This window comes from Hyla sarda, chromosome 6 (genome assembly GCF_029499605.1).
Source record: "Hyla sarda isolate aHylSar1 chromosome 6, aHylSar1.hap1, whole genome shotgun sequence".
In the NCBI taxonomy this organism is placed as follows: Eukaryota; Metazoa; Chordata; class Amphibia; order Anura; family Hylidae; genus Hyla; species Hyla sarda.
This window is the reverse complement of record NC_079194.1, coordinates 25,197,628-25,225,627: the sequence shown is the minus strand read 5'-3', so window position 1 is coordinate 25,225,627 and position 28,000 is coordinate 25,197,628. Positions and strand designations below refer to the sequence as shown.

The 28,000-nt window shown below is 46.0% G+C and overlaps 2 protein-coding genes across 5 annotated transcripts in view; one reads left to right on the top strand and one right to left on the bottom strand.

The window, feature by feature from the left end:
* The window catches only part of RTCA (RNA 3'-terminal phosphate cyclase), a 53,242-nt gene extending 41,880 nt beyond the window's left edge, over window positions 1–11,362 (bottom strand). Inside the window, exon 1 of one of the 2 annotated variants that reach the window (XM_056523360.1) lies at window positions 11,240–11,362. The gene's annotated coding sequence lies outside the window, so the exon portion shown is untranslated. Of the gene's footprint in view, window positions 1–1,215; window positions 1,271–11,239 lie in introns of those variants that run through there. The other variant, XM_056523359.1, reaches the window with a different exon arrangement.
* Window positions 2–28,000, top strand: DBT (dihydrolipoamide branched chain transacylase E2). 3 transcript variants are annotated; one of them, XM_056523347.1, is made up of 11 exons: window positions 2–140; window positions 3,794–3,911; window positions 10,262–10,337; window positions 15,023–15,204; window positions 16,100–16,224; window positions 20,692–20,938; window positions 23,790–23,956; window positions 25,404–25,481; window positions 25,574–25,765; window positions 25,849–25,920; window positions 27,537–28,000. In XM_056523347.1, the coding sequence occupies exons 1-11, from the start codon at window positions 90–92 to the stop codon at window positions 27,702–27,704; spliced, it is 1,476 nt and encodes a 491-aa protein (XP_056379322.1). In that variant the 5' UTR covers window positions 2–89; the 3' UTR covers window positions 27,705–28,000. The 3 variants fall into 3 exon arrangements, with proteins under 3 accessions (XP_056379322.1, XP_056379323.1, XP_056379324.1); XM_056523348.1 differs by lacking the exons at window positions 2–140; window positions 3,794–3,911; window positions 10,262–10,337 and adding an exon at window positions 11,306–11,517; XM_056523349.1 differs by lacking the exons at window positions 2–140; window positions 3,794–3,911; window positions 10,262–10,337; window positions 15,023–15,204 and adding an exon at window positions 11,418–11,517.

The window sequence follows — 28,000 nt, the reverse complement described above, 5'->3', positions numbered from 1 at the left end:
GACACATTGTTGCCCCCTTGATCTCTCCTGATTGGCTGTCGGGAGCGGGTTCCCTCTCCTGATTGGTGGGCCCAGCTTTTCCGGGAAAGATGGCGGCGGTGAGGGCGCTGAGGAGCTGCAACCGGTCACTGGGCCGTCTGGTGAGATGTGTGTATGGACGGGGTGGGCTCCTGGGTGACCCCCCCGAGGTGCTGATCTCCGCATTTTAGGACTATGTTCACACTTGGTTCTGCACTGTATATGTGATCATCTGCGATTTCAATGGCTATGGAAGTGTTTTGCAACCAGGGTGCCTCCAGCTGTTGAAAAACTTCCACTCCCAGCATACCTGGACAGTTGAAGGCTGTCCGGGCATGCTGGGAGTTGTAGTTCAGCACTGTATATGTGATACTCTGCGATTGCAATGGCTATGGAAGTGTTTTGCAACCAGGGCTCCTCCAGCTGTTGCAATACTACGACTACAACTACCAGCATGCAGGGAGTTGTAGTTTTGCAACAGCTGGGGACACTCTAGTTACAAAACACTGAAGGATAATCATCATTATAAATAGGACAAAGAAGTGCAGGGGCCAAATATACGTCAGGACCGCTGACTAAATCCACACGCTGCTGGGAATAAACAATACGGCTCATTCCGTATACTCTTGCTTTAAAGGGGTACTCCACTGGAAAACATTTTCTTTTAAATCAACTGGTGCCAGAAAGTTAAACAGATTTGTAAATGACTTCTATTAAAAAATCTTAATCCTTCCAGTACTTATTAGCAGCTGTATGAACCAGAGGAAGTTCTTTTCTTTTTGAATTTCCTTTCTGTCCGACCACAGTGCTCTCTACTGACACCTCTGTCCAAGTCAGGAACTGTCCAGAGCAGGATAGGTTTGCTATGGGGATTTGCTCCTACTCTGGACAGTTCCTAAAATTGACAGAGGTGTCAGCAGAGAGCACTGTGGTCAGACAGAAAGGAAATTCAAAAAGAAAAGAACTTCCTCTGGAACATACAGCAGCTGATAAGTACTAGAAGGATAAAGATTTTTATTTTTAATAGAAGTAATTTACAAATCTGTTTTTAACTTTCTGGCACCAGTTGATTCTCAAAAAGATATGTTTTCCAGTGGAGTACCCCTTTAAATAGCAGAAAAAGAAATAAAAATAGACACATTTTGCGGCCCTAAAGTGTCAAAGAGGCAGGGCCCAGGGGGGGAGGGTCTGTTGTACCCTCAGGCCGCACTGCCTCTTCACTCTGCAGTACCGCATGCTCCCTTCGACCTTCAGTGCTGGGTCCTCCTAAAATCTGTGTAGTAGAAAGAAAGAAAAAAACGAAAACACAATAATAAAAATTGGCGCAGTCATGAATCAATCAGCTGTATGCACAGTTGGATCGCTGTTAGAACAGATGTTTCCAAACTTTTCATGTTAAAGGGGTTATCCATGAAAATCCCATTTATTTATTTATATATATATATATATATATATATATATATATATATATATATATATATATATATATACCGTATTTATCGGGGTATACCACGCACCGGCCTATAACACGCACCCTCATTTTACCAAGGATATTTGGGTAAGAAAAGTTTTTTACCCAAATATCCATGGTAAAATGAGGGTGCGTGTGTGCGCGTGTATACCCCGATACACCCCCAGGAAAGGCAGGGGGAGAGAGGCCATCGCTGCCCGCTTCTCTCCCCCTGCCTTTCCTGGGGTCTAGAGCGCTGCTGCCGGCCCTTCTCTCCCCCTGGCTATCGGCGCCGCTGCCCGTTCTGTCCCCCTGACTATCGGTGCCGGCGCCCCATTGCCGGCGCCGATAGCCAGGGGGAGAGAAGCGGCGTCTACAGCCAGGGGGAGAGAAGGGGCAGTGGCACCCATTGCCGGCGCCGCTGCCCCGTTGCCTCCCCCCATCTCCGGTGGCATAATTACCTGTTGCCGGGGTCGGGTCCGCGCTGCTTCAGGCCTCCGGCGTACGTCCCCTGCGTCGTTGCTATGCACTGCACGGCGCGGCCGCTCCTTCTCTCCCCCTGGCTGTCGGCGCCGCTTCTCTCCCCCTGGCTATCGGCGCCGGCAATGGGGCACCGATAGTCAGGAGGACAGAACGGGCAGCGGCGCCGTTAGCCAGGGGGAGAGAAGGGCCGACAGCAGCGCTCTAGACCCCAGGGAAGGCAGGGGGAGAGAAGTCGGCAGCGACTGCCTCTCTCCCCCTGCCTTTCCTGGGGGTGTATCGGCGTATAACGCGCACATAGACTTTAGGCAAAAAAATTTAGCCTAAAAAGTGCGTGTTATACGCCGATAAATACGGTATATATATATATATATATACACATACTGTTGCTTTAAAGGGGTACTCCACTGGAAAACATTTTCTTTTAAATCAACTGATGCCAGAAAGTTAAACGGATTTGTAAATGACTTCTATAAAAAAATATAAAATCTTAATCCTTGCAGTACATATCAGCTGCTGTTATGATCCACAGGAAGTTCTTTTTCTTTTTGAATTTCCTTTCTGTCTGACCACAGTGCTCTCTGCTGACACCTCTGTCCATTTTTAGGAACTGTCCGGAGCAGGATAGATTTGCTATGGGGATTTTCTCCTACTCTGGGCAGTTCCTGATGTGGACAGAGGTGTCAGCAGAGAGCACTGTGGGGTGGGACAGAAAGGAAATTCTAAAAGTAAACAACTGATAAGTACTGGAAGGATTAAGATTTTTTAATAGAAGTAATTTACAAATCTGTTTAACTTTCTGGCACCAGTTGATTTAAAAATAAAAAATAAAAATGTTTTCCAGGGGAGTACCCCTTTTTTTTAAGTTTTATATAGTTAAAAATGGGGGGGGGGGAGACAATGTTTTAAATTTCTATTGTGTGTGTGTGTGTGTGTATATATATATATATATATATGTGTGTGTGTGTGTGTGTGTGTGTATGTGTATATATATATATATATATATATATATATATATATATATATATATATATATATATATATAAAATTTTATTTATTTTAAGCCTCTTTTGATTGCTTATTCAGTTCAGTGAGTTAAATTTGATGCATCTGTGATCTGCTAGTACAGCCTGACTATAGCGTGAGGAGCCGATGGTGTGGCACAGTACTGTTTGTTTCCCAACCAGTGTACCTCCAGCTGTTGCAAAACTACAACTCCCAGCATGCCCGGACAGCCAAAGGCTGTCCGGGCATGCTGGGAATTGTAGTTTTGCAACAGCTGGAGACTCACAGCTTGGGAAACACTGCAATAAATGACATTAGGGTAGGTCCACACATGGTGGGTTCCGCTGCAGTCCGCAGTTTCTACAGTGTGCGAATAACATTTGTCATACTGGTGCCCGATACCGTAACCCGCTGCCAATTTTATCTGCGACAATTCCAGCCTGCGTGAACTCTCTCCTAGGAAACTGCACGTTCAGCCGTTATCCACCATGTTTCCATGATCAGATTGTTCTCAAAGGAGCAAAATAAAACTTCTCCTCCTCCCCGGACAGGTATTGGCACATTAGATGGCGCCTTCTCTTTTGCTCGTGATGCGTTGGCCCTATAAGTCTCTACCAGTTTAGTGACGGCTTCCCCGCAGTCCGACAACCTGATGTTCTGTAGGCCGGAGACAGGGAGCGGGAGATGTTGACCCCTCCTGCAGCACAGCAGGGAATCTATTTGATCACATGATGAATGATCTGTTCCTATTTGCAGTGTAGAGGTCACCTCTGCTGTTCTTAATTTTTTTATTTTTTTTTACTTCTTTGTTTTTCATGTTTTTCTCGCTCCTTTCCGCAGGCCAGTTTTAGACAAGTGATCCTATGCAACCGGTTCGTACTGGTAAGGTCATGGAAGAAGCAGCCCCCGTCTGCGCTCCTGCAACCTCTGCAGCTGAGGAACTTCAGAACTGCAACTAGTAAGTACAGACTATATAACACATAATAAAAAGCATAATATATATATATATATATATATATATATATATATTATCTCAATGTGTGTGTGTAAATACAGGTGAAACTCGAAAAATGTGAATATCGTGCAAAAGTCCATTGTATTTCAGTAATGCAACTTAAAAGGAAAGGAAGCATGAAGTGCTCCAAAATCTCCTGGTAGACGGATGCGTTGACCCTGGACTTAACCCGTTAACGACCATGGACGTCTATACTCGTCCATGTGCTGAGGTAGCTGGAGGGCTTACTTATCCTGTAGTGTCGGCTCCTGCGTTCAGAATGATAAAGCCAGGCTTTATCAATCGAGCGCAGAGCACACAGATCAATGTGGTTCTGTGGAATCACATTGATCTGTATGAGGAATCAAATGATTCCTCCTAAGGCCCCGTTCACACTACGGAATTCCCGCGGAATTTCCGGGCGGAATTCCAAGGTGTGAACTTTAACATTAGGGTGCGTTCACACGTCGGGATTCTCGCAGATGAATTCCGCGAGCGGAGCTTCCGCCTGGCGGCCGCCGCTGTAAGTACTTTGGCGCTAGGGCCGCGCGGCACTGAGCTGTCACCATTGACGGCTATGCAGTGCTCGCGGAATCCGTGCAAAGAATGAACATGTTCGTTCTTTGCGCGGAACACTTTCAGCGGCGGAAATTCCGCAGTGTGAAGGGGTCTCGCGGAAATCCGTTCACACTAATGTTAAAGTTCACACCGCGGAACGGAGCCAGTGTGAACGGGTTTCCGCGAGACCCGTTCACACTGCGGAATTTCAGCCGCTGAAATTGTTCCGCGCAAAGAAAGAACATGTTCATTCTTTGCGCGGATTCCGCGGGCACTGCATAGCCGTCAATGGTGACGGCTTAGTGCCCCGCGGCCCTAGCGCAGAAGTACCCTCGGCGGCGGCCGCCAGGCGGAAGCTCCGTTCGCGGAATTCATCCGCGAGAATTCCGACGTGTGAACGCACCCTAATAGTCCCATAAGTGGTCTAAGGCTGAGTTTTTCCACTTGTTTTTTTTTTCTGGCAGTTTTTGAGCCAAAGCCAGAAGTGTATTCAAAAGGAATAGGACATATAAAGGAAGGACTTACACTTCTTCTTCCTTATGGATCCACTTCTGACTTTGGCTCAAAAATTGCACTGGCAGTTTTCCAAAAACTGCCAGGAAAAAAAACTAAGTGGAATCCTAGCCTTAAAGTGTTAAAAAAAAAAATAAAAAAAGGTTCAAAACACACACATTAACTCCTTCCTTATAAAAAATTTAAATCACCCCCCTTTTCCCAAATTCCATATAAAAAATATCAAAACATAATAAAAATAAACATGTTGTATCACCGTGTGTGTAAATGTCCGAACTTTAAAAATATATCGTTAATCAAACCGCACGGTCAATGGCGTACGCCAAAAAAAAATTCAAAAGTCCAAAATAGCGTATTTTGGTCACTTTTTATACCATAAAAAAAATGAATAAAAAGTGATCAAAAAGTCCGATCAAGTCAAAATGGTTCTGATAAAAACTTCAGATCACGGCGCAAAATATGAGCCCTCATACAGCCCCGTAAAAAAGTTATAGGGGTCAGAAGATGACAATTTTAAACGTATAAATTTTCCTGCATGCAGTTATGATTTTTTCCAGAAGTCCGACAAAATCAAACCTATATAAGTAGGGGATCATTTTAATTGTATGGACCTACAGAATAAAGCGAATGTTCACCGAAAAATGTACTGCGTAGAAACGGACGCCCCCAAACTTTACAAAATGGCATTTTTTTTCTTCAATTTTGTCGTACAGTGATTTTTTATTTTTCCCGTTTCATCGTAGATTTTTGGGTAAAATGACTGATGTCGTTACAAAGTAGAATTGGTGGGGGGGGGGGGGGGAAGCCATCATATGGTTTTTTAGGTGCAACATTGAGAGGGTTATGATTTTTAAAAGGTAAGGAGGATAAAACGAAAGTGCAAAAAACAGAAAAAGGCTTGGTCCTTAAGGCGTTAAAGGGGTACTCCGCTGCTCAGCGTTTGGAACAAACTGTTCCGAAAGCTGGAGCCCACGTCGGGAGCTCGTGATGTCATAGCCCCACCCCCTCATGATGTCATGCCCCACCCCCTCAATGCAAGTCTACGGGAGGGGCGTGACAGCCGTCACGCCCCCTCCCATAGACTTGCATTGAGGGGGCGGGGAGTGACATCATGAGGGGCAGGGCTATGACGTCACGAGCTGCCGGCTCCAGCGTTCGGAACAGTTTGTTCCAAACGCTGAGCAGCGGAGTACCCCTTTAACCTCTTCAGGACATAGGGCGTATGGATACGCCCTGCATTCCGAGTCCTTAAGGACCGAGGGCGTATCCATACGCCCGTGGGAATTCCTGTCCCCACCGCTAGCCGGTTGGGGACCGGAGCCGGATGCCTGCTGAAATCGTTCAGCAGGCATCCCGGCATATCGCCCAGGGGGGTCATTATGCCCCCCCATGTCGGCGATGGCCGCAGATCGCTGGACAATTCAGTCCAGCAATCTGCGGCGATTCCGGGTCAATCGGGTCTCCAGTGACCAGGAATTACTGGCTGATCGGGGCCGTCTCTGACGGCCCCGAACAGCCAGAGCCAGCAGGGGAGAGGTGGCACTGGTGCCACCTCACGATCGCCCTGATTCGTCGGCCGGTTTACCGGCCGACCAATCAGGGCGCCTGCTGCGGGTGTCACTCCCGCAACCCGCTCCGCCCCTCTTCCGGAGGATGTGAGCGGGTGTGGGACGTGCACCCCGGGTGCTGAGGACCCCGATCCCCGGCGTCAATGTTGGGATCGGGGCCCCAGGAGCAGCGGCGGCGACGACGAGGGACTGACCTGTGTGCCGGCAGCAGCAGGAGGTGAGTGACAGCAAAAAGGGCATGCTGGGAGCTGTAGTTATGCAACAGCAGAAGGCAGACCACCACAACTCCCAGCATTCCCTTATGGGCATGCTGGGACTTATGGTTTTGCAACAGCTGGAGGCACATTTTTTCTATGGAAAAGTGTACCTTCAGCTGTTGTTTAACTACAACTCCCAGCTTGCACAATCAGCAAAAGTGCATGCTGGGAGTTGTAGTGGTGCATCTGCTGGTTGCATAACTACAACTCCCAGCATGCCCGTTGGCTGTCGGTGACTGCTGAGAGTTGTAGTTTTGCAACAGCTGAAGGCACACTGGTTTTGAAATACCGAGTTAGGTCACAAACTCAGTGATACATAACCAGTGTGCCTACAGCTGTTGCAAAACTAAAACTCTCAGCATGTACAGTCTGTCAGCGCATGCTGGGAGTTGTAGTTTTGCAACAGCTGGATGTTCCCCCCCCCCCCCCCCCCCCCCCCCCCAATGTGAACGTACAGGGTACACTCACATGGGCGGAGGATTACAGCAAGTATCTGGCTGCAAGTTTGAGCTGCGGCAAATTTTCTGCCGCAGCTCAAACTGCTAGCGATAAACTACTGTGAACCCCCACCCGTGCGACTGTACCCTAAAAACACTACACTACACTAACAAAAAATAAAATAAAAACACTACATATACACATACCCCTACACAGCTCCCCTCCCCAATAAAAATGAAAGCGTCTGGTACGCCACTGTTTCCAAAACGGAGCCTCCAGCTGTTGCAAAACAACAACTCCCAGTATTGTTGGACAGCCGTTGACTGTCCAGGCATGCTGGGAGTTTTGCAACAGCTGGAGGCACCCTGTTAGGGGTATTTTACGCCAGTGATTCCCAATGTCCACCCCTATGCAATCCCTAATTTAATCCTCAAATGCGCATGGCGCTCTCACTTTGGAGCCCTGTCGTATTTCAAGGCAACAGTTTAGGGTCACATATGGGGTATCGCCGTACTCGGGAGAAATTGTGTTACAAATTTTGGGGGGTATTTTCTGCTTTTACCCTTTTTAAAAATGTAACATTTTTGGGAAAACAAGCATTTTAGGTAAAATTAAATTTATTATTTTTTTACATATGCAAAAGTCGTGAAACATCTGTGGGGTATAAAGGTTCACTTAACCCCTTGTTACGTTCCCCCACGGGTCTAGTTTCCAAAATGGTATGCCATGTGTTTTTTTTTTTTTTTGCTGTCCTGGCACCATAGGGGCTTCCTAAATGCGGCATGCCCCCAGAGCAAAATTTGCTTTAAAAAAGCCAAATGTGACTCCTTCTCTTCTGAGACCTGTAGTGCGCCAGCAGAGCAATTTTCACCCCCATATGGGGTGCTTTCTGAATCGGGAGAAATTGGGCTTCAAATTTTTAGGGGTATTTTCTGCTATTACCCTTTTTAAAAATGTAACATTTTTGGGAAACCAAGCATTTTAGGTAAAAATTATAATTATTTTCTTTTTTTACATTTGCAAAAGTCGTGAAACCCCTGTGGGGTATTAAGGCTCACTTTATCCCATGTTACATTCCCCGAGGGGGTCTAGTTTCCAAAATGGTATGCCATGTGTTTTTTTTATTTTTTTTATTTTTTATTTTTTTTTATTTTTTTTGCTGTTCTGGCACCATAGGGGTTTCCTAAATGCAACATGCCCCCCAAAAACCATTTCAGAAAAATTTACTCTCCAAAATCCCCTTGTCGCTCCTTCCCTTCTGAGCCCTCTACTGCGCCCGCCGAACACTTTACATAGACATATGAGGTATGTGCTTACTTGAGAGAAATTGGGCTACAAATACAAGTAAAAATTTTCTCCTTTTACCCCTTGTAAAATTCAAAAATTGGGTCTACAAGAACATGCGAGAGTAAAAAATGAAGATTGTGAATTTTCTCCTTCACTTTGCTGCTATTCCTGTGAAACACCTAAAGGGTTAAAACGCTGACTGAATGTCATTTTGAATACTTTGGGGGGGGGGTGTAGTTTTTATAATGGGGTCATTTATGGGCTATTTCTAATATGAAGACCCTTCAAATCCACTTCAAACCTGAACTGGTCCCTGAAAAATATCGAGTTTGAAAATATTGTGAAAAATTGGAAAATTGCTGCTGAACTTTGAAGCCCTCTGGTGTCTTCCAAAAGTAAAAACTCATAAATTTTATGATGCAAACATAAAGTAGACATATTGTATATGTGAATAAAAAAAAATTATTCGTAATATCCATTTTCCTTACAAGCAGAGAGCTTCAAAGTTAGAAAAAATGCAAAATTTTCAAATTTTTCATCAAATTTACGGATTTTTCACCAAGAAAGGATGCAAGTATCGACAAAAATTTACCACTATGTTAAAGTAGAATATGTAAGGAAAAAGCAATGATAACTAAAAGCATTCCAGAGTTATTAATGTTTAAAGTGACAGTGGTCAGATGTGCAAAAAATGGCCGGTCCTTAAGGCCAAAATGGGCTTGGTCCTGAAGGGGTTAATGAAGCACAGTGGACCAACACCAGCAGATGACATGGCTTCCCAAATCATAGTAATTGGGGGGGATTTGGGGTTTCCATGAGCTGTAACCATAATCATCGCAATTATGACAAATCACGGCTTGGACTATCTTGCTTTGCATGTAATGAGTCTTTCTCATATATTAGTTTCACCTTTTAAGTTGCATTACTGAAATAAATTAACTTTACAGGATATTGTAATTTTTCGGGTTTCATCTGTATCTGTGTACTGTGGCGCGGGGCAGATTAATCATATCCCGTGTAAAGGAAAAGTTGACCAGTTGCCTCTAGCAACCAGTCAGATCGCTTCTTTCATTTTTCACAGGCCTCTTTGAAAATGAAAGCAGCAATTTGATTGGTTGCTATGGGCAACTGCACCACTCTTCTATTACACAGGTTTTGAGAAATCTCTCCTTGTATGTATGTGTGTGTATATGTATGTATGTTGTATGTGTGTATTTTCCAGCAAAACTTCCAAATGGCTGGAGATATTTATATGAAATTTGGTCACATGTTACTTATGTCAACTAAAAATATAGTCAAGTTAAATCATCCCTAACCCATCCCCATTATGCAAGGGTGTTTAAAAAAAAAAAAAAAAAAATTTCTGAAGTCCCATGCAAGTCTATGAGACTTCCAGTAAACCTCCTAATCGGGACTTCTAGGGTAGGGTCACACGTAACGCTAACATATGCTGCGGATCCGCCGGTGACCCGACCCTATAGTGTGCCTCCAAAGGCTGGCCGTGCATGCTGAGTTGTAGTTTTGCAACAGCTGGAGGCACCCTGGTTGGGAAACATTGGTGTAAGCTGAACAATTAAGTATTTTTTTTTAATTATGGATTGGCTGAACATCAGAACACTTACTGTCCTATCATTCCTGTCCATCTGATTGATGTTCGCCATTCCGCCTCTGATGTCTTTTCTCTATATTTCAGCTCTGAACGGGAAGGTCGTACAGTTTAAGTTGTCAGACATCGGCGAAGGAATCACAGAAGTTACGGTGAAGGACTGGTGAGTTATAGGGATATTCTCAGGATCCTTTACATGGCTCATTGTCTCCTAGTTGTGAATGGAGCAATGTCTGCAAATATATAACCTTGTTCTAAAACTGTATAACCTTCAAAATACACCAGAGGTTATAGGCCGGGGCTTGACAAATGTGTTATTAATATAGGAGCCAGAATGCCGCACGTAACATTACATCATGTGATTGATCATTAGTGTCCCCTCAGCTGTCCTCTGTGTCACAGTCATTAGTGTCCCCTCAGCTGTCCTCTGTGTCACAGTCATTAGTGTCCCCTCAGCTGTCCTCTGTGTTGCAGTCATTAGTGTCCCCTCAGCTGTCCTCTGTGTTACAGTCATTAGTATCCCCTCAGCTGTCCTCTGTGTTACAGTCATTAGTGTCCCCTCAGCTGTCCCCTGTGTGTCAGTCATTAGTGTCCCCTCAGCTGTCCTCTGTGTTACAGTCATTAGTGTCCCCTGAGCTGTCCTCTGTGTTACAGTCATTAGTGTCCCCTCAGCTGTCCCCTGTGTGTCAGTCATTAGTGTCCCCTCAGCTGTCCTCTGTGTCACAGTCATTAGTGTCCCCTCAGCTGTCCTCTGTGTTACAGTCATTAGTGTCCCCTCAGCTGTCCTCTGTGTTACAGTCATTAGTGTTCTCTCATCTCCCTGTGTGTCAGTCATTAGTGTTCTCTCATCTCCCTGTGTGTCACAGTTATTAGTGTCCCTCATTTCTCCTTTTGTGTGTCAGTTATTACTTCTCCCACCTCCATGTGTCAGTTATTAGCGTCCCCTAATCTCCCCCCCCCTCGTGTTTCAGTTATTACTGTCCCCTCATCTCCCCCATGTGTGTCCCAGTCATAAGTGTCCTCTCATAAAAAATAAAATAAAAAAAACCAACCTATTTTACTTACCTTCGCCTCCGTTCCCACGCTGATCCCCTGCTCTGCCTTCGGTGTTCAGTAGTGGATGTCATTGGTCGGTGCCTCGGTGTACAGTAACGGATGTCTTCAGTTGGCATTCTGATGTCATGTGACTTCTGCGGCCAATCAACAGCCTGGCCATACTAGTACAGAGCTTCAATGCTGAGGCTGCTGATTGGCTGCTGCGGTCACCTGATGTCCGCTGCTCCTGTAACACCGGAGCGCTTGCTGCAGGCAGAACGGGGATCAGCGGAAGAACATAGACAGAGGTAAGTAATAGTTTTTGGTGTTTTTATATATTTTATTTTTATTTTTTAAAGGCTGACAAAAACCTGGATGTCACCATGAAAATCTTTGTTGCCATGGCAACCTGGCACCTGTGATTTGTTAAGGTCTGTTATAGGCATACTCCCATTTGGATATATTGGGGGAGATTTATCAAAACCTGTGCAGAGGCCTTGTTAAAAATGAAAGAAGCCATCTGATTGGTTGCTATGGGAAACTGGTCAACCTTTCCTCTGCACAAGTTTTGATAAATCTCCCCCATATAATCTACCCATGACATACAGAAGCATCAATTTTCAGCATCCATTAACGTATACAGTATACACTCGAGTATAAGCCGAGTTTTTCAGCACGATTTTTCGTGCTGAAAACACCCCCCTCAGCTTATACTCGAGTGAACTCTCGACCCGCAGTGGTCTTCAACCTGCGGACCTCCAGAAGTTTCAAAACTACAACTCCCAGCAAGCCCGGGCAGCCATCGGCTGTCCGGGCTTGCTGGGAGTTGTAGTTTTGAAACCTCCGCAGGTTGAAGACCACTGCGGCCTTCGACATCATCCAGCCCCCTCTCACCCCCTTTAGTTCTGAGTACTCGCCTCCGCTCGCGCTGGTCCGGTGCTGCAGGACTGTCCGGTGAGGAGGTGGTCCGGTGGGATACTGGTTCCGGGCTGCTATCTTCACCGGGGAGGCCTCTTCTAAGCGCTTCGGGCCCGGCCTCAGAATAGTCACGTTGCCTTGACAACGACGCAGAGGTGCGTTCATTACCAACGTACTTCTGCGTCATCGTCAAGGCAACGCGTCTATTCCGGGCCGGAAGCGCGGAGAAGAGGCGCCCCCAGTGAAGATAGCAGCCCGGAACCACTATCCCACCGGACGACTTACTCACCGGACAGCCCTGCAGCACCGGACCAGCGCCGAGCGGAGGTGAGTACTGTACAGAACTAAAGGGGGTGAGAGGGGGCTGGATGATGTCGAAGGCCGCAGTGGTCTTCAACCTGCGGACCTCCAGAGGTTTCAAAACTACAACTCCCAGCAAGCCCGGACAGCCGATGGCTGCCCGGGCTTGCTGGGAATTGCAGTTTTGAAACCTCTGGAGGTCCGCAGGTTGAAGACCACTGAGGGCGGATGATGAGAAGAGGATGATGAAGGGGGGGTGTGGGATGATGACAAGAGGATGATGAAGGGGGGGGTGGGATGATGAAGGGGGGTGGGGATGATGACAAGGGGATGATGAAGGGGGGTGTGTGGGATGATTACAAGGGGATGATGAAGGGGGGTGTGTGGGATGATTACAAGGGGATGATGAAGGGGGGTGTGTGGGATGATAAGGGGATGATGAAGGGGGGTGTGTGGGATGATGACAAGGGGATGATGAAGGGGGGATGTGTGGGATGATGACAAGGGGATGATGACAGGTGATGATGATGAGGGTCTGGATGATGACAGGCGGTGATGATGATGAGGATGTTAATGACAGGTCTGGATGATGACGGGGGGATGATGTATTTCCCACCCTAGGCTTATACTCGAGTCAATAACTTTTCCTGGGATTTTGGGTTGAAATTAGGGTCTCGGCTTATACTCGGGTCGGCTTATACTCGAGTATATACGGTATGTAAACTTTTCAAGTGCATAAAACGTGTGCTTTCATCAAAAAAGCAGTGTGAACCTTTCCTTACTGCCATCAAACTCCTTGATAGTCATACAAACTGTTCAAAACTGCACATCCTGCAATCTCCAGTGAATATATATATATATATATATATATATATATATATATATATATATTAATTAGTGCCCAGCTCTTTCTAGATGGCTTGCCATTTGGATTGGATATTTCAGCAATTTTTGCCCCTGGGACTACATAGTTTGTCTACCAAACCCCAAGGCCGTACCCCGGAGTGAAACACCCCTATTACACAACCCCTAAAACGTAACTTTTATTGTTCCTAATAAAATGAATCCCCAGAAAAACAGTGCGTTAAAACTGATACCAAGGCGAACAATATAGAAATTGCTGTATCTGGGAGTTACCGCTCCATTCACTGTATACAGCGACCCTGCAGTTGGCGCTATATACAAGTCTGCTTTGGAAATCACTTAAAGGGGTATTCTGCTGCTCAGTGTTTGGAACAAACTGTTACGAACGCTGGAGCTGGCGCCGGGAGCGTGTGACGTCAAAGCCCCGCCCCCTCATGATGTCATGCCCCACCCCCTCAATGCAAGTCTATGGGAGGGGGCGTGATGGCATGAGGGGGCGGAGCTATGACATCACAAGCTCCCGGCGCTGACTCCAGCGTTCGTAACAGTTTGTTCCAAACACTGAACAGAATACCCCTTTAAGTAATTTCCAAGGCAGACTTGTATATAGAGCCAACTGCAGGGTCGCTGTATACAGTGAATGGAGGGGGTAACTCCCAGATACAGCAATTTCTATATTGTTTGCCTTGGTATCAGTTTTAACTGGGGGATTCATTTTAGAAATAAAAGTTACATTTTAGGGGTTGTGTAATTGGGGTGTTTCACCCCCGGCTATGGCCTTGGGATTTGGTAGATAAAGTATAAAGGGCCCCTTACTGCCCTTGGGTAGAGGAGTTCAATATACATAGAGTTTGGAGAGAATGACTGACTGACTGGTTTTCTTTAGTCACAGAATAATGATTTTTTTTCCTTTTACCTACAATCATCTTTCAGGATCTTATTTTCTAGCTTGTCATATACAGTGGTCCCTCAACATACGATGGTAATCCGTTCCAAATGGACCATCGTTTGTTGAAACCATCGCATGTTGAGGGATCCGTGCAATGTAAAGTATAGGACAGTGGTCTACAACCTGCGGACCTCCAGATGTTGCAAAACTACAACACCCAGCATGCCCGGACAGCCAACGGCTGTCCGGGCATGCTGGGAGTTGTAGTTTTGCCACATCTGGAGGCCCGCAGGTTGAAGACCACTGGTATTGGAGGTTATACTCACCTGTCCCCGCCGCTCCGGACCGTCACCGCTAGTCACCGCTGCCCTGGATGTCGTCCTCCATCGCTGTCGCCGCGTCCCCGGGGTGTCCCCGCCGCTCCGGCAAGGCCTCTGCTTTCTGCTTCCCCGGCATCCTCGCTCTCCGTCGCCGCCATCACGTCGTTACGCACGCCGCTCCTATTGGATGACGGGACGGCGTGCGCAGCGACGTGATGACGACGATGGAGAGCGCCGACGATGCAGGGGATCCCGAAGAGGACGCGCCGGACCCCCGAGGACAGGTAAGTGATCGTCAGCGGACCACACGGGCACCGTAAATGGCTATCCGGTGGCAGCTGAAGCAGTCTGCGCTGCCGGATAGCCGTTTATGCGATGGCCCCGACATACAAAAGCATCGAATGTTGATGCTGCCTCTGAGAGGCCATCGTATGTTGAAATGATCGTATGTCGGGGCCATCGTAGGTCGGGGGGGGGTCACTGTATAAGATATTTAGTTGCTCTCTCCTCTCCTCTCTTCAGGTATGTGAAAGAAGGTGACACTGTGTCCCAGTTCGATAGTATCTGTGAAGTTCAAAGCGACAAAGCCTCAGTGACCATCACCAGCCGCTATGATGGGGTCGTCCGGAAACTGTATTACAATGTAGATGACACCGCGCTGGTCGGGAAACCTTTGGTGGATATCGAAACGGATGCTATGAAAGGTCATATAGTTCATAAGACTGAAAAAAGATCAGAGTTCATCAAGGTCAACCTGTATCCCTATTGTGTCCCTCCTGTGTTGACCCAGGGGAACGCAAAAAAACCCTCATGAGGCTTATGCCAATTGCCCTATTCCAGGAGCAAAAATCCCTTCCCAACTGCAATATGGCATTCTAATAAATCCCTGGATCACCATTCTGTCCCTATAAATCTAGTATCCATAATCTGTAATGTTATTACTCTCCAAAAATGCATCCAGACCCCTTTTGAATTCTTTTACAGAGTTCACCATGACCACCTCCTCCGGGAGAGAATTCCACAGTCTCACTGCTCTTACAGTAAAGAACCCCCGTCTGTGCTGGTGTAGAAACCTTCTTTCCTCTAGACGTAGAGGATGCCCCCTTGTTATAGATACAGTCCTGGGTATAAATAGATCATGTGAGAGAGCTTGGTACTGCCCCCTGATATACATATACATAGTTATTAGGTCTCCCCAAAACTGTCATTTTCCTAAACTAAATAACCCTAATTCTCTCTGAGAATCGGACCCAAGTCTGACCCATGTGGTCCCCACTAGTAACAGTCACCCCATCAGAGTATGTACCATCAATAAGGTGGGGAGATGAGCTTACTCTAGGGCAGTGGTCTCCAACCTGCGGACCTCCAGATGTTGCAAAACTACAACTCCCAGCATGCCCGGACAGCCGTTGGCTGTCCGGACATGCTGGGAGTTGTAGTTTTGCAACATCTGGAGGTCCGCAGGTTGGAGACCACTGCTCTAGGACACCCTTCTCAGCCAGGTTTTTCCTAAAGATGTTCTCCACCTTTAGTTTAATCTTAGTTATACGGTTGTCTCCTCTATAATTGTTTTATTAAAAAGTCATTAATTCTTCCCAGATGTGGCCCCTGAAGAAGATGTTGTGGAGACCCCCGCGATTTCCCAGGAGCATACCCACCAAGAAATAAAGGGGCACAAGACACTGGCCACTCCGGCTGTAAGACGCCTCGCCATGGAGAACAATGTAAGCTTCCTTTGTTTCGATTTCCGATGGGCCCCATCAATAATAGATGAAAACATATACATGACATGTGACAGCGTCCGTGCTTTACTGCCTGTCTGATTTATTATTACATTTTTTTCAAACATATTCAAATCAACTGGTGCCAGAAAGTTATACAGATTTGTAAATTACTTCTATATAAAAATCGTAATCTTTCCAGTACTTATTAGCTGCTGTATGCTCCAGAGGAAGTCGTGTTGTTCTTTCCAGTCTGACCACAGTGCTCTCTGCTGACACCTCTGTCCGTGTCAGGAACTTTCCAGAGCAGGAGAGGTATGCTATGGGGATTTGTTCTTGCTCTGGACAGTTCCTGACACGGACAGAGGTGTCAGCAGAGAGCACTGTGGTCAGACTGGAAAGAACTACACAACTTCCTCTGGAGTATACAGCAGCTGATAAGTCCTGGGAGGGTTAAGATTTTTAGATAGAAGTAATTTACAAATCTGTATAACTTTCTGGCATTAGTTGATTTAAGAGAAAATAAAAATTCTTCCGGCGTACCACTTTAACTTAGAAGACAAGATATTCTGCATATTTTCTTACCTGTTGCTTTCCAGCTGTTGCAAAACTACAACTCCCAAGATGCTGGTAGTTGTAGTTTGCAGCAGCTTGTTGGGAACACTGTTTTGCGAATACGTAGCTGACTTCAGTACAAAACCATTGCAGAAATGTTTCCAGCCGCTGAGGCCCATGTGACTCCGGTCTCACAGAGTGTGCGGAGATTGTATGACATGTCTGCTCTTTGGAATTGATGTGGGTTACATTAATGGGTGAGATTTCTTGCAGGTTCCAGGTCACATGTGAAAGTATTTCCCTATCACAACCATTGCTAGTTTTCGTTTAGCGCCAATGGATTTAAAGAGAACCATAGATATCTCATATTTAAAGGGGTACTCCGCTGCTCAGCGTTTGGAACAAACTGTTCCGAACGCAGCAGAAGGCGCCGGGAGCTCGTGATGCCATAGCCCCGCCCCCATGCCATCACACCCCGCCCCCTCAATGCAAGTCTATGTCAGGGGGCTCATCGGACCCCTGCAGTGTGATTGCTGGGGTCCGCTGAGTGCAAACGGTAGCTAGAGGTCTCTTACCCTCCTCCGGAATGCAGAATCTGCTTAGGGGGGAAAAATCGCTGATTTAGTACTATGTTATTACATAGTACTGAACAGTATGTTGCAATTTTAAAGATTGCTTAAAGGGATACTCCGCCCCTCCAAAGGATAGGGGATAAGATGTTAGATCGCCGCAGTCCCGCTGCTGTGGACCCCGGGGATCGCCGCTGCAGCACCCCGCTATCATTACTGCGCAGAGCGAGTTCGCTCTGCACGTAATGACGGGTGATACAGGGGCCGGAGCAGCGGGAAGTCATGGCTCCGCCCCTCATGACATCACGGCCCGTCCCCTTAATGCAAGTCTATGGCAGGGGGGCGTGACGACCGCCACTCCCCCTCCCATAGACTTGTATTGACGGGGGCGGGCCGTGACATCACGAGGGGCGGAGCCGTGACGTAACGATGCTCCGGCCCCTGTATCGCCCGTCATTACGTGCAGCGATCTCGCTCTGCGCAGTAATGATAGCGCGGTGCTGCAGCAGCGATCCCCGGGGTCCCCAGCAGCGGGACCCCGGCGATCTGACATCTTATCCTCTATCCTTTGGATAGGGGATAAGATGTCTAGGGGTGGAGTACCCCTTTAAAAAGTGTAAAATAAATATTAGGGATCGACCAATATATTTTTTTTTTTATTTTTTTTTTAGGGCCGATACTTTGTGGAGGTTAGGGCCGATAGCTGATCCGGTATAAGTTATCGGCTATTAAAACCAGGGATGGGGGAGGCAATGGGGCAGCGGCGGCGGTGGTCTCTGGCTGAGGGGGTGGGGGGGCGGGGCATTTTCGAATTATCGGCAAGGTAATTGCCGATACCGATAACGTCCAAAATCGTGAATATCGGCTGATAATATCGGCCAAACCGATAATCGGTCGATCCCTAATAAATATTTAAAAAGTTTTAAACAACCACCCCACACTGATAAAAAAACTGCCCCACATTTACCATTTAAAAAAATAAAGAAAACAATTTGTTATCGCCGTGTGCAGAAACTTCTGGTGCTGATGCGTGAACGGCAGAATTGTTGATTTCTGGTCACATCATATGTCAGAAAAAAAAGTTCTATAAAAAAAATGGTACTGGCTGACAGCAGCCACTATTAACCCTGTATGAAGCAAGCGCAGCTCCTGTGCTCACTTTATAGCCACCCCCTAAATATACGGGTTCATAGGATCCCATATACACCGTAATGTCTTTGTAACATCGGGGAAAGAACAGATTGGAATTGGCTGGGGCTGCAGCTAACGATTATTTTAATAATCGATTAGTTGTTGATTTATTTAATTGATTAATCGGAAAAAATGCCAAAATGCCCAAAAAAGGGATTCAGCTGATTCTCTAATATTTCACTAATATTTTAATAGTTCAGACAGTTAGCCATGCGGCAGCATCAAATATGTAAAAAAAAAAAAAATTATTTTACTTTTTTTTTGTATAGCAATAGGAAAAGGGGAGCAAATTTTTATTGGGGGAGCAGTTAATTTACATTTAGTTTTTTTACTTTTTTTATATAGAGTACTCCCACCGGCATCTGAGACATTCCCTATAGATGCATTGATCACAGCATGTAAAGGGTTATTGGCAGATGCATGCCGTTAGCGGTGTGTCCCAGGCTGCAGAAAGCAGACAGTATTGGGGTGCATGCACACTTTGCAATACAGTTCCCGTATCAGGTTTTTCATGAAAAATGGATCCCTCAAAACCTGACTAAACTGTATCAAAACGCGTGTACAAATTTCAACCTGTATACGGTTAAAAATCGTATATGGTTTGAAAAATGATGAATGGTTGCATCCGTTTTTTAAGAAAAAACTGCATAAGTTTTTAACTTTTCATTCCATTTTGAATAAAGTTTAGGGATCGACCGATTATCGTTTTGGCCGATATTCACGATTTTGGGCGTTATTGGTATCGGCAATTACCTTGCCGATAATCTGATAATTCACCCCACCGCGACCGCACCAGCCCCCCCACCCATAACCCCCCCCCCCCCCACCGACCCACCACACCGCGACCGCCCCCCACGACCCACCGCCCCAGCCCCATTGCCTCCCCCATCCCTGGTTTTATAATTACCTTTTCCCAGGGGCCGGGGTCCACGCTACTTCTGGCTCCTGCTGCGTCCTGCGTTACGCTGTGCGCAATGACGAGTGACATCCTCAACGCGACGTCACCATCAGTGTGCACAGTGACAGCTCAGGAGGACGCCACCGGAGCCAGATGTAGAGTGGACCCCGGGCCCCGGGAACAGGTAATTATAAAACCTGGGATGGGGGAGGCGATGGGGTTGGGGGGGGGGGGGGGGTACGGTCGCGGTGATAGGACTCAGGAGGACCCCCGGACAGGCAGGGGGAGAGAAGCGGGTGGTGGCGGCGGTCTATGGCACCGCAAAAGCTGCTGCAGTTCATTGATTTAAAGCGCCCGCCTTAAATCAATGATCTGCAGCGGTGTCGCCAGGGGGAGGGGGGGGTGGGTGGAAGAGATAAATAGCCGATAACTTATACCGGAATATCGGTATAAGTTATCGGCTATCGGCCCTCACCTCCACCAATTATCGGTATCGGCCCTAAAAAAATCCATATCGGTCGATCCCTAATAAAGTTTCACTTGTTTGATTGAAATTCCAAGAAAAAAAACTGTGCAAAGTCATAAACCGGATGGAACCATACGTACATACAGTTCTGTACGGTTCCCATTGACTCCAATGTTATAAAAAAGTATACGGTTTTTCACCCGGACCAAAAAATGTGGTAGACTACGGTATTGGGTACGGGGGGAAAAAAACGGAGAAAACCGTATGAGGTGCAAAACGGATGACATACGGTTTACAATGTTAAGTCAATGCATACGGTTTTCTATACGGTTCCGTACAGTTTTTGACTTGAAACCGTATACGGGAACTGTATAGCAAAAAACATGGTGTGTATGCACCCATAACCCTATATGAAGCAAGCGCAGCTCCTGTGCACACTTTACTGCCGCCCCCTAAATATATGGAGCTGTGTGCAAAGTAGCACGCTGCTCTGCCGTACATGTCCTTAAGGGGTTAATATGCCCTTTGACAACCACTAAACCCCCTCTAGACCACCTGAAGTATGATATGCTGTCACGGATACCAAAAACCAAACTATATATAAAAATGTATGACGTAATTTACGCTGAAAGCACTTGGAAGGTCACCTTTCAAATTCCTGTATTTGCCCTATACGATGATTTTACACTGTTAGGGCAGATAAAAAGTAACTAATAATAATGGGGGAAGCCTAGAGACATTTCTGATATATTATTATTATTTTTATTTTTTTTGTAACCTGATTTCTACAGATAAAGCTTAGTGAAGTGGTCGGCAGCGGACGGGATGGACGTATCCTAAAAGAAGACATTCTCAGCTTCTTGGCTAAGCAAACGGGCGCCATCTTGCCGCCATCCCCACAAATGGAGATCACACCGCCGCCGCCTCCAAAGAAAGAGATCTCCAAACCATCTCCGAAGGAAACGGCTCCCAGCATTCCAGTTTTTATTAGCAAACCAATCACCTTCTCAGGGAAAGATGTCACCGAGCCCCTTAAAGGTAACTGCGCTGCTCGGTAATGCGCTGTCTCCATAGACGCCAATGCGTTTCCCAGCGCATTCCGGCGAAAGAATAAACGTGTTCATTCTTTCGGCAGAGTCTAGGGTCTGGAATTTCCGCCATGGAAAGTCTGTAGTGTGGAAAGGGCACTAAAACAGCATTTTCCAACCAGGCTGCTTCCTGCTGATGCAAAACTACAACTCCCAGCATGCCTTGACATCTAAAAGGCACCCTGATTGGGAAGCCCTGCACTAGAGAGAGAGTTTCCTTCTTGGTTTTCCAACCAGGGTGCCTCCAGCTGTTGCAAAACTACAACTCCCAGCATGCCCGGACAGCCTTTGGCTGTCCGGGCATACTGGGAGTTGAAGTTTTGCAACAGCTGGAGGCACCCTGGTTGGAAAATGTCGCACTAGACAGACAGTTTTTTCTTCCTTCTTGAGGAGAGCTTATTTTACTCAATGAGAACCAATGCCCCACAGATCTGAGACCGTAAAGCCACAACCTTTGTTGTTTTTTAGGCCGGGTTCCCACCGTGTTTTGTTTTTTCGTCACCGGTATCTGTCGGCATTCTCCTAAGAACAGGATGCCTCTACTGTGGCATAGAGCAGTGGGTGCCATCTTTTTCAATGGCACTTAGTGACTCCATTGGAGCCTTATATGCTAATTTTACAGGACCCAATAAAGCAGAAGACCGTGCTATTGAGTTCCATTAAAATAGCGGATATATTTAATTTCATTTTATTTAATTTTTTTAATTATTAATAATAATTATTTTATTTTTATATACCGTATGTATTTTTTATTTGTAAATATTTCCCTTATTTTTGGGTAAATGGGATAAAGCTACAAGCGCAATATGACCTTGGGATACATTGATATTAGAGATTATCGAACTTACAGTAAATTCAATTCGTCACGAACTTCTCAGCTCGGCAGTTGATGACTTATCCTGCGTAAATTAGTTCAGCCTTCAGGTGCTCCGGTGGGCTGGAAAAGGTGGATACATTCCTAGGAAAGAGTCTGCTAGGACTGTATCCACCTTTTCCAGCCCACCGGAGCATCGGAAAGCTGAACTAATTTATGCAGGAAAAGTTATCAACTGCCGAGCCGAGAAGTTTGTGACGAATCTAATTTACTGTAAGTTCGCTCATCTCTAATTGATATGTATGCATGTGTGTATATGGATAGATAGATACAGTATTTAGTCAGCCACCAATTGTAAAAGTTCTCTCACTTAAAGGGGCACTCCGGTGGAAAACTTATTATTTTTTTTTTTTTTTTTTTATTAACTGGTGCCAGAAAGTGAAACAGATTTGTAAATGACTTCTATTTAAAAATCTTAATCCTTCCAGTACTTATTAGCTGCTGAATACTACAGAGGAAATGTATTTTCTTTTTGGAACACAGTGCTCTCTGCTGACATCTCTGTCCAGTTTAAGAACTGTCCAGAGTAGGAGAAAATCCCCATAGAAAACATATGCTGCTCTGGACAGTTCCTAAAATGGACAGAGATGTCAGCAGAGAGCACTGTGTTCCAAAAAGAAAATAATTTCCTATGTAGTATTCAGCAGCTAATAAGTACTGGAAGGATGAAGATTTTTTAATAGAAGTAATTTACAAATCTGTTTTAACTTTCTGGCACCAGTTGGTTAAAAAAAAAAAAAAAAAAGTTTTCCACCAAAGTACACCTTTTAAAAAGATGAGAAGAGTCCTGTAATTTTCATCATAGGTTATAACCTTAACTATGAGAGACATAATGAGAAAAAAAATCCATAAAATCACATTGTCTGATATTTAGAGAATTTATTTGCAAATTATGGTGGAAAATAAGTATTTGGGCAATAACAAAAGTTCTTCTCAATACTTTGTTATATACTTTGTTATAGAAAACTTCAGACGGGCCCGGACATGTACTGGCTTAAGCAGGGGGACACGACTGGCACTGCATGATTTGAGTCCCTGGCGGCATAGTGTATTACTGATGATAGTCTTTGTTACTTTGATCCCAGCTCTCTGCAGGTCATTCACTAGGTCCCCCTGTATGGTTCTGGGATTTTTGCTCACCATTCTTGTGATCATTTTGACACGACGGGGTGATTATCACCATCGAGGGAGATTATCAGTGGTCTTGTATGTCTTCCATTTTGTAATAATTGCTCTCACAGTTGATTTCTTCACACCAAGCTGCTTGCCTATTGCAGATTCAGTCTTCCCAGCCTTGTGCAGGTCTACAATTTTGTTTCTGGTGTCCTTCGACAGCTCTTTGGTCTTGGCCATAGTGGAGTTTGGAGTGTGACTGTTTGAGGTTGTGGACAGGTGTCTTTTATACTGATAACAAGTTCAAACAGGAGCCATTAATACACGTAACGAGTGGAGGACAGAGAAGACTCTTAAAGAAGAAGTTACAGGTCTGTGAGAGCCAGAAATCTTGCTTGTTTGTAGGTGACCAAATACTTATTTTTCACCATAATTTGCAAATAAATTCTTTAAAAATCAGACAATGTGATTTAATGTATTTTTTTCTCATTCTGTCTCTCATAGATTAGGTTATAACCTATGATGAGAATTACAGGAATCTCTCATCTTTTTAAGTGGAAGAACTTGCACAATTGGTGGCTGACTAAATACTTTTTTGCCCCACTGTATGTCTAGAGCGGTGTTTCCCAAGACGTGCACCTGCAGCTGTTACAAAACTACAACACCCAGCATGCTCGGACATTGACTGTGTGAGCTTTCTGGGTGTTGTAGTTTTGCAACAGCTGGAGATCAAAACCACTGTGATAGTAATAAATTAAAGTGCCTTCTTATTTTAGACGACCATTATTATGGCTAATACTCTTTATATTTTCAGGCTTCCATAAAGCCATGGTGAAAACTATGACCGCCGCACTGAAAATCCCTCACTTTGGTTACTGTGATGAAGTGGATCTGACGGCTCTGGTCAAGCTCCGAGAGGACCTCAAGCCTATGGTCGAAGCTCGAGGGGTCAGACTGTCATTTATGCCTTTCTTCCTCAAGGTGAGTTCAGAGCAAATAATCCTAAATAAATATTGTGCAGTGGAGCTGATAACATGGAAGGAATTAGGGCTGTACGTATAGTATACACTAAGCAGCCATAACATTAAAGGAGTAGTCTAGCTTAGAAAAATGGATCGGAGATAAGTGTCAGATCACGGGGGGTCCAACTTCTGGGACCCCGCGATCTCCCGCCTGGCACTTTGGCTCTCTTCCTGCACAGAGCTGTGGTTAAAGGGGTACTCCGGCCCTAAGACATCTTATCCCCTATCCAAAGGATAAGGGTTAAGATGTCTGACCGCGGGGGTACCGCCGCTGGGAACCCCCCGCAATCTTGCATTCGGCACCCACCTCTTTGAGCTGCACGCCGCGCTGCCAGCTCACAAACTGCCGGGTGCCCCCCCCCCCCCCCCCCCCCGTGTGATGTCACGCCCCGCCCCCTTTATGCAAGTCTATGGGATGGGGCGTGATGGCCGTCACGCCCCCTCCTTTAGACTTGCATAACGGGGCGTGGTGTGACGTCACATGGGGGCGGAGTCGTTGTCGGCACCCGGCAGTTTGTGAGCTGGCAGCGCGGCGTGCAGCTCAAAGAGGTGGGTGCCGAATGCAAGATTACAGGGGGTCTCCAGCGGCGGGACCCCCCGCGGTCAGACATCTTAACCCTTATCCTTTGGATAGGGGATAAGATGTCTTAGGGCTCGAGTACCCGTTTAACATGCCCCCTTCATGCATCTCTGTGGGAGACCCGGAGATACCAGAGTAAAGTACTTCAACTCTCCAATAAAGATCAATGGTGGGCATGTGTCGACCCCTGCCCCGTGCAGGAAGAGAGCCGGGGGGTAAAGGGCAGGAGATCGCATTGGGGCCCCAGCGATCTTACACAATCCTCTATCCACAGTGATTTTTCGAAGCTGGATAACCCCATTAAAGGGGTTATCCAGGAAAAAAACTTTATATCAACCGGCTCCAGAAAGTTAAACAGATATGTAATTTACTTCTATTAAAAAATCTTAATCCTTTCAGTACTTATGAACTTCTGAAGTTAAGGTTGTTCTTTTCTGTCTAAGTGCTCTCTGATGACACCTGTCTCGGGAACCGCCCAGTTTAGAAGAGGTTTGCTATGGGGATTTTCTTCTAAACTGGGCGTTTCCCGAGACAGGTGTCATCAGAGAGCACTTAGACAGAAAAGAACAACCTTAACTTCAGAAGCTCATAAGTACTGAAAGGATTAAGATTTTTTTAATAGAAGTAAATTACAAATCTGTTTAACTTTCTGGAGCCAGTTGATATATAAAAAAAACATTTTTTTCCTGGATAACCCCTTTTAAACCTGACAAAAAATCAAGGTGGTGATTCCCAGATTCTCCAAATCTTATCCGATGGATCATTTTTGCACTTTCTTAATATTTTCTTATAATATTCTGTTTCTTCTGGTCCTTGTTTTCCGCAGGCGGGAAGCCTTGGTCTATTGCAATACCCTATACTCAACGCCTCAGTGGATGAGAACTGTCAGAATATCACCTATAAGGTTTATCATTTTTGATCGTTCACCTTTTTGTCTCGTGAGTATGCGTCCACATTGTGAGGAATCCTTACAGAACCTGTGGTGTCCCCCTTTAGGCGTCTCATAACATTGGGATCGCTATGGATACTCTCCAGGGGCTCATCGTCCCTAATGTAAAGAATGTACAGGTCCGTAGTATCTTCGAGATCGCCGCCGAGCTGAACCGTCTGCAGAGCTTGGGGGCTTCAGGACAGCTGGGGGCCGCAGATCTGACCGGAGGCACATTCACTCTCTCTAATATTGGTTCGGTAAGCCTCCGATCCCCTGTACGTATAGAAGTGCAGGACCCTAGTCCTTTGTACTTACCTGTCGTGGTTCCCTTCTTTCGCAGATTGGCGGGACATATGCAAAACCTGTTATTATGCCCCCGGAAGTTGCAATTGGAGCCATTGGAAAGATGCAGGTTGGTAATTTTTCGTGGTGGTGAATGTGACACAAATGTGTTATTTTTTTTTTTTTTTATTTATTTATTTTTATCAATTTTTTATGATATTAAAGGGGTATTCTGGCTTTATACATCTTATCCCCTATCCAAGACGCTGCCTCCGAGACTGGGACATGATGTCACGGCCACGCCCCCTAGTGATGTCACGCAACGCCGCCTCCATTCATGTCTACAGGAGGGGGCGTGACGTCCCCATCTCAGAGGCAGTTCCCGGCACAGATGCCGGGGTTTGCACCGAGATCCCGGGGGTCCCCAGCGGCGGGACTCCTGCGACCCTACATCTCATCTCCTATCCTTTGGATAAGGGGATAAGATGTATAAATCCGGAATACCCCTTTAATGACCACAAACTGGTATAGTCGGGAAAGGACAAAACCTAATAATCTCGTTCGCCCTGTTTGCAGCCATATTGCATCACCCAGCCTTAGGGGTATGTTCACACTACAATAATATACCGGGTCAGAGATATTTGCAGCGTATTTGCTGCAGGGATTTTGCTACCATTGACTTCAATGGGTCAGCAGAAAATCAGCAATAGAGGCAGAATTGCAGATTTTTCTTTGGAACCAATTGAAGTCAATGATGGTAAAATCTGCTGAGGATTTTCCGCAGCAAATACAAATTCCGCAGGTAATCCGCCTGTGTGAACGGACCCTTAGAGGGGAATCACCTGCTGTGAATAGAAATTGGCAAAATTACAGTAAATGCGGACGGAACTGGAATAGGCTGCCGATTAGTTTAGTCTGCAAAAATAAGTTCTGCTTTAAAGTGCTCTGGTTACCTGTCGAGGTCAAGGATGACAGTCCGGGGATCCTAGGACTGTATAACTTTTCCAGGCAAAGCAGAACTCAATTAAACAGGCTAATCTAATTGACCGCCATCTTCGCCTATGAACATATCCGATGTGATCATATCCAGTCCCCGTTCAGAATAGAACAGATGTTCCTATACAGTTGCAGTCCCAAGGCGTGCCCTAAGTTGCATGCAAATTATTGTCTAGCAGAGTCCAGTGGTCTTTAAACTGTGGAACTCCAGCTGCTGCAAAACCACAACTCCCAGCATGCCCAGACAGACGACGTGTTTTAAGGGGGTACTCCGCTGCTCAGGGTTTGGAACAAAATGTTCGGCATGCTTAGAGCCAGCGCCAGGAGCTCGTAATGTCATAGCCCCACCCCCTCATGGCATCACGCCGCACCCCCTCAATGCAAGTCTATGGGAGGGGGCGTGACGGCTGTCACGCCCCCTCCCATAGACTTGCATTGAGGGGGCGGGGAGTGACATCATGAGGGGGCGGGCTATGATGTCATGAGCTGCCGTCTCTAAGCACTCGGAACATTTTGTTCCAAATACTGAGCAGCGGAGTACCCCTTTTTAATTTTCTTTGCTCCTGTTACTTTCCCTAATGCCGTTTTGGCAGCTTTGTACTCCACTATATTAACCCTAAAAACAAATAGCATCACGTGGATTATTTCTAAAGGCGACATTTCTTTGTTATTTGCCTGCGCGTTTCCCTGTGCGCAAAACTCCTCAAATAGAAAGCTCTACACATCCTTGTCCTCTTTTCTGATTTACAGGTAGTACCAAGGTTTGACTCTAGGGGGCAGGTGGTGAAAGCCCAAATCATCAACATCAGCTGGTCGGCCGACCACAGGATCATCGACGGCGCAACCATGTCCCGATTTTCTAACTTATGGAAGTCTTACTTGGAGAATCCGTCCTCCATGCTCCTGGATTTAAAGTGAGAAGAAACACGTGATGTTAGGGGAGGAGGCATTTTTATTTATCTCCATCAGCAGGGGCAAGGTATAAAATACCTCAGCTTGTTGTTGCCTCCGGTGGGTGACACCCCGGGGTCCGGCCGCCTTCTCCGTGCCTTTGCGGACAAGTGTTAGCACAACTACAGGTCAGGTATTTGACGCAAAGGTTGAATTCTGAGGTTAGTACCTTTTTAATTTGTTCACTACATGTCGGGCAATAGGTTACCCCATATATATGGGAGCACTCCAGAAAAAGGGTGCAACATGGACCTCCACATGTC

What these genes read in the sequence shown, in the direction of transcription:
- DBT (XM_056523347.1), top strand. Translation starts at nt 90, where the DNA reads ATGGCGGCGGTGAGGGCGCTGAGGAGCTGCAACCGGTCACTGGGCCGT. An exon ending in CTCTCTCTAATATTGGTTCG is followed by an intron (nt 25,766 to 25,848) that starts GTAAGCCTCCGA and finishes CTTCTTTCGCAG; the next exon opens with ATTGGCGGGACATATGCAAA. An exon ending in GAGCCATTGGAAAGATGCAG is followed by an intron (nt 25,921 to 27,536) that starts GTTGGTAATTTT and finishes TCTGATTTACAG; the next exon opens with GTAGTACCAAGGTTTGACTC.